The sequence below is a fragment of the Cucurbitaria berberidis genome, assembly GCF_010015615.1.
Source record: "Cucurbitaria berberidis CBS 394.84 unplaced genomic scaffold K460scaffold_1, whole genome shotgun sequence".
In the NCBI taxonomy this organism is placed as follows: domain Eukaryota; kingdom Fungi; phylum Ascomycota; class Dothideomycetes; order Pleosporales; family Cucurbitariaceae; genus Cucurbitaria; species Cucurbitaria berberidis.
Genome location: NW_024468935.1, coordinates 728965 through 745086, shown reverse-complemented (window position 1 = coordinate 745086; position 16122 = coordinate 728965). Strand labels below are relative to the sequence as shown.

Below are 16122 nucleotides of genomic sequence, written 5' to 3'. Positions count from 1 at the left end.
GAATATTGAGGATGTTTACGGAAATAAGATTGTGAGTGCGTGTAGTAGACGAAGGGAATATAATGAGTGATTGAAGGGAACGTTCCCACGCGGTAAGGAGTTCCATATAACATTGCTCATTATCGTTTATCTGCGTAGACAATGTAACAATACAAGTCATCCCTATAGGTCGCATTCGTTGCTTCCGTACCAAATCGAAGAAACTCCAAACACCGCGTTGTGGGTATACCGATATCAAGACGCCCGCTGACTCCGCATCGTAATGCTCAAACTGAAATTAAATACCAGGGACGCCCTCTTTGGTCCGCATTCTGCCCTCTCTTACTGCCCCGATAGTCACGCCTGCCTCTCCAGTCATCCAACCAGGCATCTTCTCGCCGTCTACAACACCCTCTTCGGCCAGCTGCCTAATGCCTGCGAAGACATGTGTGCCTTGGAAAGTGATGCGCACGTTGGGCACCCAATCCTGCCCGTTCCCAATCTCCTCGAGGTCTTCAGCTGTCCTATCGAGGAGAGAAGGGCGACCTCGACGCGATCGACTCGAGGCTTGGGCATCGAGGGTTGACGTGTTATCGTCCAATTGCGCGGTACTGCTACCATCAAGTGAAGGAAACGGATCGTCGACGCGCACTTCGAAGCGCTCAAGGCCTTGGTCATCATCAGATTGTGCGGATGTACCGAAGCGGCCTGCTACTACTTCTTTCCTCCTCTTCGCTTCTGAAGACTCCTTTTCATCTAGTGGTCGTTTTGGCCGCCCTGGCCCAGCTTTTGTTCCACCATTTACGGCAGTCTTGCCCGCAGACACCTTCTCGTGGCCGTCGCCTTTTTGGGTAGTAATGAAGTCGAGCGCGTTTTGGCTAAAACTGTGGTCTTGGAAGATGCTCCATCCTCCAGCTGCCGCGTTGCTCTTCCCAGGTCCACGATAGGTGAGAAGTGCATCAAGCGATTTCGTGGTGAAGTTTGTACTTGTTAGTTGGTACCGTGCAGATGGTCTTGAGAAAGCCTTTGGTATTGCTTGTTGCACGATATCTCTCAGATGTCTCCCATCGTCCCCAACCACTTGGCCTGTAAGCGTTGCTAGGGAGGAGTAGACAAAAGGGGACCCATTCGGCCACACGAAGAAGACTGCTTTGGCGCTATCTGTACTGTTCGAGTCTACGGCTAGCGACCCTTCGCTGCTATATGGGGCGTCATGTATATAGACGCGAAGTATTGTCATCGGGGAGGTCTTGATCCGTGTAATGAGGTAATGCGCCTTCATGAGTGGTGTCAGCTCTCTCGCTAGATTTGACATGAAGGTCTGTGCCTGGAATCGTGGGAGGTGGTCGGAGTCGTTTGTGACTTCCATGTCTGTTATGGTTGATCGGGCATTCGGTATCTTGGTAAGACGCTTGGCTGTCCAGCGCAATGCGTTGGGGTGGTCGAGAAGGTACTGTATCTCTGCCGTCGCAAGCTGGTACATGGATATGCCTGTCCTCCAGTCGCCGTCTAGCATACGATCGAGGACCTCTCTTCTCCCGCCTTTGCGTGTTGCCAACTCCCTGTATGTCTCCTGCAGCTCCTCGTAGCTCTGGGCGGGCTCATAGAGCTCGTCGTCGTCTTCCTCTTCCCCATGCTTGCGGTCGCTGAGTAGGTACGGCTTGCAAAAGTCGCGATTCTTCTTGCTGAGCCATTGCTGCACGAGCGAAACCAGGGACTGGCGGGAGAGCTTGGTGAAGGTGCGCTGGACTTCGCGATGGCGGACAGGCAAGCGGTGTGAGTGGGGGATGTTCTTGTAGTCTGGGGCGGTGGCCATTGCGTTCAGCGCGTCTATTTGAAGAAGATTAGGAGCTCAGTTGTGTATGCATTGTTTATCATTGTTATCGATAGCAGCAAAGGGTTGCAATCGGACGCGTCGTGGGACGAAACAGGGCACGGCGCGCAGGCTGACACGTGATATCAGCTTGCGGAGTCGGTGGGGTATCTCTCAGCCAAGGCGTCTACCAACTCGAGGGTAGGAACGGGGATTGTATTACAAATGCACGCACACGCAAGGTGGTACGCAGGTCATGCTACACGGAGGAGTGAGATGCTTGGTAACATGTCTTGAATAGCTGCCAGGAGAATTGTAATGTAGTCTCACAAACGAACCCAGACGCGTCTCCAAAGCCACTGTCTGGCGACTGCACATGTCATCGATAGAGACTGAGGATGCTTTTAGTAAAGTGTTCCTAGCGTCCAAAGAGCTCGACGTCCTCTCTGCTGCATCGTATCTCAATGCAGTCTGCGTCATGATCGCCTTTGATCGTCGGGTGAATCTCGGACCCGCTCCTGAGACGTGATTGGATGTGCACGTCTTTGATTACAAAACCCCCGATATCAACTGCCGAGTACAATACTAAGGGTTGGGGGAGCGCACGAGAATGTAGTCAAGAGTGCAGATGATTCAGACGACGTTGCCGCGAAAAGCGCATTCACAAGCATCCTCGTGGATTACTACTCACTACTAAACTCGACTGCAACGGGGAGAAGCAAAGCGAACCATCGATCGTTTGTGGTAAGCCGAGGCGTGGGGGGCTCCCGGCCACAGTTCGCCCAAGTCATCGCTAACAGTCACACTACCAGAACCAGAGCGACAGTCCGATGCGCGGGGCCCCATCAGCCGAAGAGTTTCTTTCCACATCTCTCTGCTCCTCCTTCAACATCACTCCCTCTCCTGGTTAACTCACATCTTGCGTCACGCACCCTCCAACGGCTCTGTGCGACCCAACCTTCTCGGCCACGATACCATCTATTCCAGGGCCGCCGCGTCGTTCTCGGAACTAGTCGACTGACGCCAGTGCGCCGCATCGGGCCTACCGTTCCTCAACACGGTTTTTGCCGATTTCGCCAAAACCCCTCCGAGACGTCCATTTCTTCACCTTGACATCCAGCGCATTCACCTCGTGGTCCACCGTAAATTCGACGTCGTCGCCCATGTCCGCCTACAAGGGGCATCGCGGGCCCAACGTGTCCCAGTACATCGCGAACTTGAACCAACTCTCCCCACCAAGCCAGGAACTACTCGTCGAGCCGCCACCCGTCGAAGAAGACTTCTCCGCCTTCCTCAACGCCGACTTCTTTGACGTCAACACCGGCCGCCACGTCCCTGTCGACTTCACTTCTCCCATTGACTTCGACGTCGACATCGACGCAGAGCAAACTCAGCCGTCAAAGAGCGGTGCGACACTTCCGCCCTCAACCGAGAACACTAGCGCTCCGCCCAACATGGACTTCAACTTGAATGGTAAGCCTCCCCATGTCTCCATCTCTTCTTCGGTCTTCTTGTCGTTTGTCTTGGTCGAGACTCTGCCCACCACAGCGGTTGTATATTGTTTGCATCACGTTGTCCAATGGGCGGCTGGCGCGGCGCATCAAAACCCCGCCATCTCTCGCGTCTGCATTGAGACCCCCACACTTTCGTATACTAGCCACTCAGAACACGGCATGAGTCTGCAGCCCTGCCGCTGAGCATCACATCCCCTCCAAGCACGCAATCGCCCGCGCTGCTGGCGGAGAACACCACAGGCTCGCATCGCGACTCGAGCTCTCCATCACTCTGCCATCACGACAGCCATGGCTGACTTTGATCTCTTTGCAGGCGACTTCCAGTTCACCGACTTCAACAACTTTGGCCAAAACGCAATCCTCGATCCTGGCATGCCAGCTCTGCCTCAGCCAAACCACTACCCGCTGCCCACCACATACCCCTCGTCTACCTCTTCGATATCTCCTGTCACACCAGGCTTCGACCAGGCCTCCAAGAAGCGCAAGCTCGACGATGATATCCCGCTCGAACATCTCGACGAGAACGCCCGCGTTGCTGCAGAGGAGGACAAGCGTCGCCGCAACACAGCCGCCAGCGCCCGCTTCCGCGTCAAGAAGAAGCAGCGTGAGCAAGCCCTCGAGAAGACCGCCAAGGACATGTCCGACAAAGTCAACCTCTTGGAAGTTAGGATCCAGCAACTCGAGACGGAGAATGCCTGGTTGAAGGGCCTCATCACGGAGAAGAACGGCGGCAAAAGCTCTACGAGCGAACTGAGGGCGCTGATAAGTAAGCACGAGGAGGCCAACAACGGCCGGAGTAGCGCTACGCACACCGACGGCGTAGGCACCAAGGCTTAGGACCCAAAGGCGAACGCCAAAATTCTCTTCTCGATCGTTTCCTCTGATCCCCCAAGTCTTCTTCTTCCTTTCGCCGGCTAGTACCTAGCCTGGTGCGTACCTTTGCATTTGTTGCCGCATTGTCCCCCACGCTTTGGCGCGGGTAATCAGGGTCCGCAAACATACATACACCATGACCAGAGTGCGATGCTGTTGTCAATACCACTTGAACTTGAAATATAATGCAAGCTTGTTTCCAATCCAACTGAATAACCAAAGTGTTTTTAGTGCCACTGACTACAAACTACCAAACCTAAGAGCAAGGCCAACATGAATCAACACGATGACAAAGCTTCGTTGATAGATATTGAGGTGAGATTGGTCGGATGAGAGTAGTACCGTGCACTTGAACTCGTAAATTAGTGATGTGCAAACATTAATTCTTGAATACACTTCCCGAGAATGCATGAGGGAAGTGGATGGAGAAAATAGTCGATTTGACGTATTGACAAGAAGGGCGCAGAACTATGCACACATACACCCACTCGAGCTGAACGCCAACAATGATGAAAAGGGCATCCAAAGCCATAACGCTCAGTCTACTACCCATTAGACACCCCCCTTTCTTCACCCGTAGTCTGCTCCCGCCCTGCATGCATGAACTTATATAGCGATCCAGGTAATAGTAATCACAATATCCATGCCCTTCTTCTCTGCGCCCTCCCACTTGTAGCTATACGTTCCATCCTTCTCGTTGTTCCAGAAGGCGCCGACAGCGCTGTGCATGCCGCGACGGCCGTGCTTTTCCGGTTCTGAAGGCGAGCCAATGTGTTGGATGACGGTGCTGTTGGCAATGTACTTGTAGGCGGGTTGTCCGGCCTCGGGGCTGAGCTCGACTTTGGTGTCGGGGGACGATGCGTTGTGCGAGGTTTTGGCGATGAGGGTTTTGAGGATGGTTTGCTGTGTAGTGTTATTAACATGCTTTGTGGGGCTTTTGGGTTGAACAAGGAAGAAGGCAAAAGGGAGGCGGTCGCGTGTATGGGTTTGTGCGACGACGGGTGTTCTGATAGGGGATTTGCTTACGATGATAGTGGTGTTCCAGTCTGCTACTTTGGTGTGATCGTATGCCTCTGATGCGCCGATGGCTTGTTCGCAAGCCTATCAATCAATCTTTATTAGTCCCTGTTTTTAAGTGGAATGTAACATTGCCTACACTGCTAGCGATCTGCTCGAGCTCTGCTGTGGGGAGCGGTGACTGGGACTGCATAGTGTGAGTAACCTTTCGCGATGCCATATTGTCCCTTTTTCACTCACGGCCATTGTGATGTTAAGTAGGAATGCGTTTTAGAGGCGGTTTGTAGGTTTGCGTCTAAGACAAAGTTGCAGAGTATGAGGCGTCGACGTATCGTGCTGTTTACGTCGGGTGTTTGGGCCAAAAACGCCCGCCTGTCGCGCACGATCCACCTCCTCGCAGAAACGGCGCTAAAAACATCGCTATCACGTGGGCGTACTGATTGGACGGCAGGGGCCTTTGCTGCATGGGTCTGGTTTGGTGATTGCTGCCGGCCGCGACAAGAGAGCTTGATTTCTTCAATTGAAGATAGTGCTACTTTCTTCTCTCCACCACCTCATTCTGCGAACTCTCCTTCATTGGCCTTCTGGGAAGTAATTCCCAGCCAATTGAACGCTTTACCACCCGAGGGAACCGCTCAAGACCTCTCGTTACTACACCTGTGGGGTTGAGACCAACGCCGTCATGTCTACCCAACCTCTCCTCCAGACTGCGCCGGGTATGTTTCTTCAGCGAACTGTTCTACCTAAATGCTAACATAATTTCCAGGCAAGCGTATTGCCCTGCCCACCCGCGTCGAGCCCAAAGTCTTCTTCGCCAACGAGCGCACCTTCCTCTCCTGGCTCAACTTCACCGTTATCCTTGGCGGCCTAGCCATCGGCCTCCTCAACTTCGGAGACAACATCGGAAAGATCTCCGCCGGTCTATTCACCCTCGTCGCCATGATGGCTATGATTTATGCGCTGTTTACGTTCCACTGGCGCGCGAAGAGCATACGGATGAGAGGCCAGGGAGGCTTTGATGATAGGCTAGGCCCGACCATCTTGACGATTGCTCTCTTTGCAGCAGTCGTAGTGAACTTCGTGCTGAGGTTGACCGTGGGAAGTGATAGGAAATAAACGGACTGTTTTGAGAGCTCTCAGGGTGGTGCACCGACTAAGGGATGAGTGTAGATATAAAGAGATGTGCCGGGAGGGAGGAGGAGTAGGAAAGTGGGTTCTTTCAAGAAAGCTTCCGTTCGAAGGAACTATATCGAAATCTGTTACGGTCTATGGAGAGCCAAAGGAATTGGTGGGGGCAGATGGATCCGTGTCAAGCACGGCATTAGGAAAGTGTCAGTTCTTCAAGTCTATATACACAGTGGTGGGTCAAGGAGCAGTCGAAGTCGACATTGTTATTATATTGCGCGTGTATTCTTACTACATTGACATTAGGTCTTTTTCGACCTTCAATCAGGTTAATCCAGCGAAAATGACATGAATCATCTTTGGTGTCTTTGTCTACAAGGTCCACAAATAGTGAAAGACGCCGATATATAAAAGATGGTATGCACTTAGCCTTGAAATGGTGACACGCTTAGCAGCCCGCTCATTTTGGTGTAATGATATGTATATTAAGACTAGGTTGGAAGTGCTTAAATGCAGTGCCTGAGGGCTTGAATCCCCGACCAACGCCACGCTTGCTTGCTCAAATCTAGTTGTAAAGTCAAAATGCTCCATTGACCATTCACCTGTGTAGCATCGATCGATTTGTCCGTAACTGGCTGGCGAGAGTCTCCTAACCGCGCTTCCAGAACTGGTACTTCGTCCTCGGTGCACCAGACTTCTCCTCGCCAGCCCTCATTTGACTGGTCCTGACACCACTTTCCGACCGATCTAGAGCATACGCCTTCTCGCTCCCCCTCTTCTTCCCATTCTTAACATCCCTCCTACTTGCACAGCAACAGCAAAGCCCCATTTGTACAAGCCATGCTAGGATCGCAAACACGCTCGCAACCCACATGAACGCAAATAGCGCGACGCCAATCTCTGCTGAGAGGTTCAGTTCCGACACTTTACTAATAGTATTGCGGAAGATGATGAACATGACGGTTGCGATGATGGAGCCAGCGGTTACGAAGAGCGCGTTGAGAAAGGCGAGGAGGGCGACAGGGAGGGCGAGCCAGCGTGTGTAGACGGAGAGCGGCATGAGGAAGATGAGGACAAAGGAGAGACAGGTGCCCGTAAGGAAGAGACCGAACATGCACTGCGAGGCGAGTTTGATGAGGTCGAGGATGTTGTTTATGCTGTTCGGAAGATTGACTGTCAAACAATCGTTAGCCAGGGTCATCAACGGGGTGATGGATAGTGTAAGGCCGTTTCATAGGAATGAGAATAACTTACTCGACGCTCCAGCAAGCAGCTCGTTCCTCAATATCTCCACCGGGTTAAACCAATATAACGTCTGCGGCTTCGAACAGAACGTTACGCCCTCGCCTTGATTCCCCTCACAAAAGCCCCACAAGCCAACCTGATAGAAGTCATGGAGACCCAATGTCTGCGCAATCGTGTTGATCAACTCAAAATTCGGAACACTGGACGGCACAATATTACTTAGGTCGAGCCGAATGAAGTACCAGTTTCTGATTATGGCGCGGTTCCGGACACCGCCGATTTGTAGGAGAATGAGGAAGACGACGGAAAGGAAGAGAAAAAAGCATGTTAATAGGGCCCAGGTTTTGCGTTTGCGAGTCGCGCGTTTGATTTGATGTTTTGAAAGTTCGGGGACAACGGTAGGAGAAGAAGATGTCGTTGCTGCTGTGTTATCGGATGCGCGGCGGCGATTGAAGAAGCCCATTGTTGCGGTTGAGGACTATCCGGCAACGACGTGGGAATATGAGAGAAGGAACACACAAGTGAGCAGAAGAAGAGAGAAAAAAAAGAACGATAGACATGCGGCTGTACTGTACGACTCTTGGAATCTAGAGGCCGGGGCAACGCAATCGCATACGCGCGGCTGCAGTAGCAGTTCGGAGTTTGATGGGACCCATCCTCAAAGATGGAACCCAAACTATGACGTTACCGGACCCTTAGAAAACCAAAAGGAAGGCGCGGTGCTGTTTTCAACGACGACTCAAGACGCTAAACAAAGCATTGAACTGCATTTAGAGCACAACAATTGGACGCAGTAAAGACCGGCGTTGCTTGTGCTGGACACTTGCTAAGCCTCCAGCCAGCGAGGTCGGACCGGACGCGTGTTGTTGGGGCTAGTGATGACGTCTCACTATTGCTCTTAGTCGGATAGTTACTACCGTTGGATCTGGTTGGCTGGGTTTGAGCTGTTATTAGGACGACAGTCGACTGTGAGATGTTTGTGATCTTTGCAAGGTCGTCGAGGGCGCTGCGGATGATCGACGTTAAGTGATGTTGGGTTAGAACAACCGATGCCGTCCTATTTAAAGAGCAAAGGCTTGCTCCACGTGGGGGATAGCTACAAAGAGCCAAACATCGACACATGTCCAGGAGTTGCATGCAGTGTGAGCATATCTGTTGAAGAAAGGTGTTCGGCAAGGTCTCACTGAAGGTCCACAAGTACCTTCATAGAACTAGCGAAAGCTCAATTAGAGCGTAGACATCTTTGGTATCATCTTATTGGTAACATCTCATGCTGTGCGCAGGCAGTACCTAGTAGCTAGGCTTCTTCACTCATGAGATGCAAGCATTACGTTAAGAAAACTTCGAATTGATTGTACTTTATTGCCACTTGCTATTTCCATCTATATGCACAATAGTTCACACAACGAACGGTAGATTCAACCACACCCTCCATACTGCAGCAACAAACTCAACTCACGGACGCGCTCTTCTCACTTGCTAACCACACCTCTCCAAGATAGAATAGAAATTAGACATTGAACGCCATGCCTTGCCGCTAACCGCTGTATCAGCCCTAAAACGAGTAATCTGCCGGCCAGGTGCTAAACGTTGGCCGCGATGAGAAAAGGAAAAGAAGCAAACATTTGTACACGTGGTTGCTAGGAGTTGAAGTTGAGGAATGAGCCAACGGGCGCTGTCTATACGATTCAAAGGAATTCATCATGTCTGCCAGAAAAGCAAGTCGGGGCATTTGATATGCTCTACCAGTGAACTTCAGTGTGTATGCTGAGGCCATTGTGTACTTTTAAGGTCGACCAAGCGGCCTTATCCCTTTGAAACAAGGTCCATCCTGGGGCGAAGTTCGGCCATGAAATCATCCCTGGTACCGACCATTCCCTTCGGTATCCTACTGACACGGTTGGCTCCGCTACGAACAGCGAATCTTCCTGCAGCTGATATGCCCGAGCGATTGGATCTGATGGAGCCGGCATCCGAAGCGTTGTTGGAACCTGGGTCACGGAAACGTGGCGGCGCAAAGTCAAGGGCTGTGAAGAGAGTTGACTTGCGCAATGCGTGTGGACTAGGCATTACAGCAAGGTCATCGTAGGACCCAACCAAAGGAGTGTGCGGTCGGACTGCGGGGCTATACGGTCTTTGATTGCCCAATGGGCTATCAGGTCGAATACCGTTCTGCCTCTCCCTGAATGAGACAGGTGGTGCGAAGTCAATTGGGTCGAAAACCATTGAATTCTCAGTGAGCTTAGCGGGTGTGGGCAAGGACGAAAGAGTCGATGGGGGAGGCAAAGCCTTCTTGGGGGGTAGCATCCGCCCGCTCATCGATGACATGCCACGTGGTGGGTACTGAGACGAAGCCACTGAACTGCCAGACATGTGAGGGGCGCGAGGGCCAGTGTTGCTTCGGAATCTAGGAGGTGCCCGGGGGGGCGGTGTCATGGCGCGTCGAGTAATTGGCTCAGCATAGGGCGCATTAGGTTGAGCGACAACAAAGTTGCCGTTGCGGGCGTCGAAAAAGGTACCGTCTTGGTATTCCGAGGCATAATCCTCATTGTTTTCTGTGTATGCATGGCCTCCGACAGGCTCGGGTTTGGAGTCATCGAAGTATTCCTTGTAGAAGGATCGGATGCGATTCGCTCGCTGCTCTGGGTTCTCTTCGGGGTCATCCGAAGCCGTAGGCAGAGGTCGCACACTCATTGACAGACGATTGGAGTTGCGGCCAAAGTCGTCTACTCCAAGGCCGACATTCTGCTGGCCCTGTGGATGTCGAGGTGTTGGAGAGAGCATCTCTTGCGCACCTTGACTCTGACGAGGTGATGGAGGGGTGACCTGGAAACCGTCGCCGTAGCTCGACGTGCTGATCATGCTAGCGGTGTTGGCGTTCTCGTGTACAATAGCCTGCTGGGACTGTACCCGTAACGGGAATGCAGATTGGCTGGGGGTAGTCTGGACAGGGGACTTTGTGACCTGCCTGTTGGTGACTGCAGGATCAGGGATTTGAATGCTGGGAACGGTCGATGGGTTGAAAGCCGTGAACTCGGCCTTGGGCTCTGCTGACGCTGCAGGTGGTGCGGGAGGAGCAGGCAGAGGTTCATTCTCGTAGCGGGGGTTCAGCGGGCTCATGGAAGCGGTCGGCTCAGGGAATTTAATCGACTTGGTGTCGTCGGGGGACAGAGACTCGCCGCGAATGGGGTAGGATTTAGACATTGTCTGTGCGTTGTTCAACAGGCCATCGTTCATCCTGTGCCTCTCTGTTCCTGCACTTGACGTCGTGTACATGGATCCGTTGTCGTGATTACGGCGACTTTGGCTGTGAATGCTCTGGCCATCGTTGAGGAAGGTGACGGGGCGATACGGGTCGTGGGGATCGACTTGGGAGCGCGAAAGCGAATGGAAAGATTCTCGAGAGCCGTGCAGGCCAACGGGCAGAAGGTACGGATTTCCAGTCTCCAGGGACAGTCCACGGTCATGTGTTCCGCGCTCGCCCTTTTCCGAGACGCTCATTTCGGGACCCATCTTCGCTCCCTTCTTCCCTTTCTTGGGTCCTCCCATGCCTGGTTCCATGCCGAAGTCAAGAGACTTGTACTTGTCCTTTGCATCCTCCTCGCGGAGCTTCCTTTTATGCCTGCGGTGTAAAAATAAGAGCACAACGAGCAGCCCAACGACGGGCACTCTGCGATGAATTAGCGCGTGTAGCATAGCGAACCAAGACAACATACACTACGGCAATGGCAATGGCCATTGTGGAGGCGGAATAGGGCTTGGTGCAGCCAGGGTCGCTTTCGCTTGTGCAGGTTGATGTGCTGCGGGCCACAAGAACGCGACTTGCGGCGTCTACCAGTGTTCGGCTTCCTGAGGTGTTGGCCTCAGCGAGCTGTGCCGCTCTCCCCACATGCCGGTGCATGTTGTTGTGGTGGTGTAGGTGATGCATGGTTTTAGAACCGTTGTCTCATTCGCCTCGCCAAATAGATGGTGTCAATAATGGAATCGAAGCAGAAGCGATAACGTTGTCGGCTTGACGGCAGATGCTATATGTAAAGTTGCTGAACAGGTTGCAGTGGTTTTAGATATTAACAGCGTAAGGTCGTAAGTCGGTCGTGATTGCCGCTTGATGAGGAGTAGTTTATGTGAGTGTCGTTCTGAAGCGGGTAAAAGAGTGTCGATGGCAGTAGGCCAAGTGTAGCAACAACAAACGCTCTCGGGCCCAAAAAGAATGACTGGGGTAAGATGCGGACAGCGAAAGTCGTTGTACGGCGGAGGGGATTAATACGAAGGAGAGAACGGCGCCCACAAGAGGTGAGTGAAGAAGGAAAGGAACGGGTGCGAGGAGTTGATGAGGCGCCGCGCGGGTGCTTTGATGCTGGATATGGCTCGACAGGGCCTCCCATTGGCTAGGAAATAACCCGCAGCACCAGGCGGGACAGGGCCTGTCAGGCCAGATGTGAATGGCTCCAGCGTTTTGTCTGAAGCGCAGCCACAATGTTTGAAAGGGGCCTTGGCAACTTGGATACATTCCAGGAGTAGTACCCCACAAACGCAGAGAGAGGCTCTCTCTGTTCTCTTGCCCTCATGTGCTCTACTACTGAGGCGGCTTCTTCGTATTTTCCCCAGTGGCGCATCTACGGTACCGCGCTCTGCAGCCGATCTTCTGCGCGCACACTCAGGAGGCTGGCTGCATAAGAGACGCGGCCGTTTATTTGCAGACATCCAAGATGCAGCCCCCAATGCGGAGGGGCTAGCCTATCTGGGACGCGCTACTGCAGGTACGCAGAGGCCCGACAGGCATGATTGGCCATTTCATAAAGAACAGCAGATTGCCTGCAGCGTCCCATGTTGTGCGCTCTAGACCACACCACCAGCGACAGGACAGCGTCAGAAGCGCCTGAGGCCCCTGAACCGCCGTTCGGGATGCTCGACTCCGTTCCTCGACTTCATCTTCCCCTATATCTCATCTCGCCCCCATGAGGAGGCAAAGACTATACACAGCCCACCCGAATTCCTGGGTGTTGTCCCTCCAACAGGAAACACTGCATTCCTCTCCCTTTCGAGTGCACTCAACTTCATTCGGCCCAGAACCTGCGGTCCCGTGGTCTTCATTTCCCGCGCCCACAGGGTTACCGCCTCGCGCCCAGTTAGTTGTGCACGACAGCGGTCGGAGCTGTCTTCTGCTTCCAGCACGGGCGGCGGCGTGCACAGCGGCACGTCCACGGTCAACTGGTGCATGCTTATCAGACTAGCCCTTTCTCCTATTAGCCTCTCCAGCCCTGGTTTAGATGCCTTCATTTATCTAAATTGTGCAGATCACCGCTCTTCCTCTCGACTGATGCCATCATTCTCCTTTCTTTTACTCGATTAGCTAGCTCAAGCACTGACGATGCAAACTCATCGTCGGCAGAGGTTCCGCTTCGCCTCCCATGCACTAGAGCATGGTTTGGCTTTTTATACGATATGTGCAGTTCCGCTGGTGTAGTTGTTGGGACACGCCCAGGTTGTCTTGCGAGCGAGGCTGGTCGAAGGAACAGCCAATCTCGCTGACCGCCGCCGAGGATCGACTTGGGTATCCTGTCATCAAACCTGCAAATTGCTGTCTCGCGAGATCTCGCCGTCATATCGCGTCTCAGAACTCATAATGGCAGGGGGTCTGGTATAGTAGCCCAACCGTGAGATGACGGCTTGCTTTCTATACCGGTATTTTCGGACATATAAATATAAAAGCGTGATGTAATAGCGGTTCTAGGCTGCCCGCCTATTCACACATCACAGGGATCGTGGCTTTAGTGTGACGGAAAGGACAGTATTGTCAACCTCAATGTCCCAACTGTGCGTCAAGGAATACAACTCTTTGCGCAAGACAAAAAAAGATCGAAATAATCAACAACGGGAAAAAGTCATGTAATGGCCCTGGAGATAGCAGCTTATAAAGCCCTCTCACTAAAGACTTTGTTGTCGCCTTGTAGATTAAAGCGAAGTCGTCTTCAGAGGTCGGACCCCACGGTCAAACTGATGAATCTCAGCTATCAAGAAGCAATTCCAACTTGCACAATCATTTTTTCTTGAAGAAATCTCTCTGTATGCTGCTGGCAGGTGACCATGAGCATGGAGTGAATCTCAGCCTTCGCACGCCCAATCGATGTATCTAACCATGACAGTAGGATGGACCTGCCATACACACCAGCTCCGTTGCAGGCTGTGAGAAAGTGGACTGACAGAACGAAGGTCGTGCTAGGTCAAACACGAAAGGCGCTACAGCCGCATGTATGCTGAGACATCCAGCCGACCAGCCGCTCAGGGGCGTCCCCGTGGTGGTGTGCCGTAAAAGAACGCAAGCGATGGCGGAGAAACATGGCGTGCGGAATCGCGTTCCACGGCAGCGCGAGGGAAGTCCACCCGGGGAAGTTGCGAATCGCACGGGCCACTCCTCTCACGCGGGCAAATCATCGACGACCAACAAAGACATACATAACGGACGACACTCGCCCTCAGCAAATCCGCTGCTTGCCCTCTTTCCATTCTACCGCCTCGCCTTACACGATAGAATACGCCTACCCATCGTGACTGGACAGCGCCCCCACGCAAGACGTCCTTCGCCAAATATTCCGTCTTTGCGTACGAGCCCCGCCGTTGTCCAGCTTCTTGAACCGCCAAACATTGTTACCCTCTGGGTGTCATGTCCAACTCGAACAATATGGCCACCGCTCAGGCTGGGCCTTCGCGAACTGCCACCCCGACTGGCGGCAGTAGAACCATGGAAATTCGACCCCAGCCTGTGCTTCGTCTCTCCGCACCTTCGGGAGTGCTTCGATTACGGGCAGAGCCATCAGAGCAAAGACACATCCAGTGGGCGGAAGATGTGATCGACAACGAAGGCATGGGTAAAAAGTCTTCAAAAGGTACCCATCACGTCAACGTGTCACCTTATGGCGAAAAGAATACTAACTTGTACATCAAGTGTGCTGCATCTATCACAAGCCCCGCGCCGCCGACGAATCTTCGGATGACGACTCTTCAGACGGCTCTTCTTCCGACTCAGACTCCAACTCCGAGCCAGACAACAGCACGGCAAGGCCTAGTGGGAGGGCTGGTGGTCAGCGAGGACGACATCCGCACCAACACGGCCACGACGACTGCGAGCACGACCATGAAAAAGGCGAGGGCTCTGGCAAACCACCGAAACGCAGCCGACAGCGACGGAAGCCCAGCCCAAATGCATACGAGAAGATGCCGAAGAACAAGAAGTAGGCACGCGACTGGCATGTCTGACGACCTTCATGGTGCCACACCACAGTCTGGCATGTACGAAACGCATACGATATCAATGAATTACATGGCCGCCATCTGAGCGAGGAGTTTTGGGAGTCTTATAGCATGATTGAGCAAGCGGCTTGCATTTGTATTACTTGCATAGCGACACGGACGGAATTGACACTCCACAAAAATTGTCTTTTGATACTAGATTGTAGACCCTCATGGCATTGGGTATTACAGCGCAATATACGTGTTTGCTCTCTGTAGCGCAAAGGGGCTTACATATGCGTCTGATATCGAAGCTCTGATTTGCCCATCAGAAATCGGGGTGCCCCTCCCCCCATGCTTTACATGTTCATCCCCACGCTAAAACCACATGCTATCTCGCTTTGACTTTTCAGCTGTATAATCAATTGCTGGGCCGGAATGCATAAATGCCTCTCGTGCAGCAACACCTCCATTCGCCATCTCTCGCGAATCGGATCGAGGGCAATGTATACGGGGCCAATCGCTTAGTGCTGCCCGAACCCTCCGTCTTCAATGCAGGTAGCAAACCTTAACTTCCTTCAGCGCAAATCGCGCGTATTCAAGATTACACCGTGCACGCGGTCAATCCGCGGAACCCCCCGCGTTCGCTTGCTCTATCACAGTAGGCGCATGCTGCGTAGGAATGCGGACAAGCGTTTGGGGCAATGGTGGGCTGTCTTCGCCCTCCTTTTCGACGCTTTCCTCATCTTTGGGTCTGGGTAGTTTTGCTATCTCTGGTTAGATGAGATCTGTACATGTAGATTCCCACGGGACTTACTGGATGCCATATGTATGGCCCTTAGAACGTTGTGCCAGTTTGAGAGGACTGCTGCGACCGCTATGATAGAAACATGTCAGCACATGTGCTTGTGCTGTTGCTATGCTGAGGAAGGAGGAAACGAGCTCTTCGTGAAGTGCTCGTGTGAATAAGCATAAAGCTTTAGGCTTACCTTCCGTACCATCAGACAGCGTCTGCAGCTTATCAGCAAGCATTTGCATCTGGTCGGCCAACCCTCCACTGAGCGCTTCCAAGTCCTTCAAATTCGCGAGCTCGGCCTTCTTTTCTGCGATGCGTGCGAGAAGCACTGGAGATTGCTGTTGCGAGCCGCCTAGCGACTGGTTGCGCAGGTGGGAGGGTAATGGACGTGCGTAATTCGACATTTTTCTTGATCGAATTATGATATACCTCTTCAATCCAGTGGCAGTTGCTCCCAGAGTCGCGAAGCGATGATGAGCGCGTTGATGCCCCACTCACGTGGCAGCGTTCCGCGCCATGACCCATGCGGC

General features: G+C 52.8%; 8 protein-coding genes across 8 annotated transcripts; 3 read left to right on the top strand and 5 right to left on the bottom strand.

Annotated features, from left to right (window-relative positions):
• Window positions 1-277: 277 nt before the first annotated feature.
• Window positions 278-1795, bottom strand: K460DRAFT_269257 (CHL4-domain-containing protein; the record flags this gene model as incomplete). Its single annotated transcript, XM_040927549.1, has 1 exon — window positions 278-1795. One exon carries the CDS (start codon window positions 1793-1795, stop codon window positions 278-280), a length of 1518 nt encoding a protein of 505 aa, XP_040792403.1.
• Window positions 1796-2955: 1160 nt separating this feature from the next.
• Window positions 2956-4143, top strand: K460DRAFT_372256 (uncharacterized protein; the record flags this gene model as incomplete). Its single annotated transcript, XM_040934496.1, has 2 exons — window positions 2956-3265; window positions 3620-4143. The coding sequence occupies 2 exons, from the start codon at window positions 2956-2958 to the stop codon at window positions 4141-4143; spliced, it is 834 nt and encodes a 277-aa protein (XP_040792402.1).
• Window positions 4144-4785: 642 nt separating this feature from the next.
• Window positions 4786-5442, bottom strand: K460DRAFT_399947 (uncharacterized protein; the record flags this gene model as incomplete). Its single annotated transcript, XM_040936279.1, has 3 exons — window positions 4786-5280; window positions 5336-5383; window positions 5437-5442. The coding sequence occupies 3 exons, from the start codon at window positions 5440-5442 to the stop codon at window positions 4786-4788; spliced, it is 549 nt and encodes a 182-aa protein (XP_040792401.1).
• A 436-nt stretch (window positions 5443-5878) lies between these two features.
• K460DRAFT_269509 (vacuolar transporter chaperone-like protein 1) lies at window positions 5879-6312 on the top strand (the record flags this gene model as incomplete). The annotated part of the gene is made up of 2 exons (XM_040927576.1): window positions 5879-5912; window positions 5963-6312. The coding sequence occupies 2 exons, from the start codon at window positions 5879-5881 to the stop codon at window positions 6310-6312; spliced, it is 384 nt and encodes a 127-aa protein (XP_040792400.1).
• Window positions 6313-6970: 658 nt separating this feature from the next.
• K460DRAFT_399945 (uncharacterized protein) lies at window positions 6971-8029 on the bottom strand (the record flags this gene model as incomplete). The annotated part of the gene is made up of 2 exons (XM_040936278.1): window positions 6971-7494; window positions 7576-8029. The coding sequence occupies 2 exons, from the start codon at window positions 8027-8029 to the stop codon at window positions 6971-6973; spliced, it is 978 nt and encodes a 325-aa protein (XP_040792399.1).
• An 899-nt stretch (window positions 8030-8928) lies between these two features.
• K460DRAFT_360680 (uncharacterized protein) lies at window positions 8929-11842 on the bottom strand. The gene is made up of 2 exons (XM_040932315.1): window positions 11283-11842; window positions 8929-11236 (listed from the first exon to the last, which is right to left on the bottom strand). The coding sequence occupies exons 1-2, from the start codon at window positions 11465-11467 to the stop codon at window positions 9373-9375; spliced, it is 2049 nt and encodes a 682-aa protein (XP_040792398.1). The 5' UTR covers window positions 11468-11842; the 3' UTR covers window positions 8929-9372.
• Window positions 11843-14230: 2388 nt separating this feature from the next.
• K460DRAFT_274142 (uncharacterized protein) lies at window positions 14231-14802 on the top strand (the record flags this gene model as incomplete). The annotated part of the gene is made up of 2 exons (XM_040927937.1): window positions 14231-14453; window positions 14513-14802. 2 exons carry the CDS (start codon window positions 14231-14233, stop codon window positions 14800-14802), a joined length of 513 nt encoding a protein of 170 aa, XP_040792397.1.
• Window positions 14803-15417: 615 nt separating this feature from the next.
• K460DRAFT_372250 (uncharacterized protein) lies at window positions 15418-15996 on the bottom strand (the record flags this gene model as incomplete). Its single annotated transcript, XM_040934495.1, has 3 exons — window positions 15418-15563; window positions 15614-15673; window positions 15786-15996. 3 exons carry the CDS (start codon window positions 15994-15996, stop codon window positions 15418-15420), a joined length of 417 nt encoding a protein of 138 aa, XP_040792396.1.
• Between the last annotated feature and the right edge of the window lie 126 nt (window positions 15997-16122).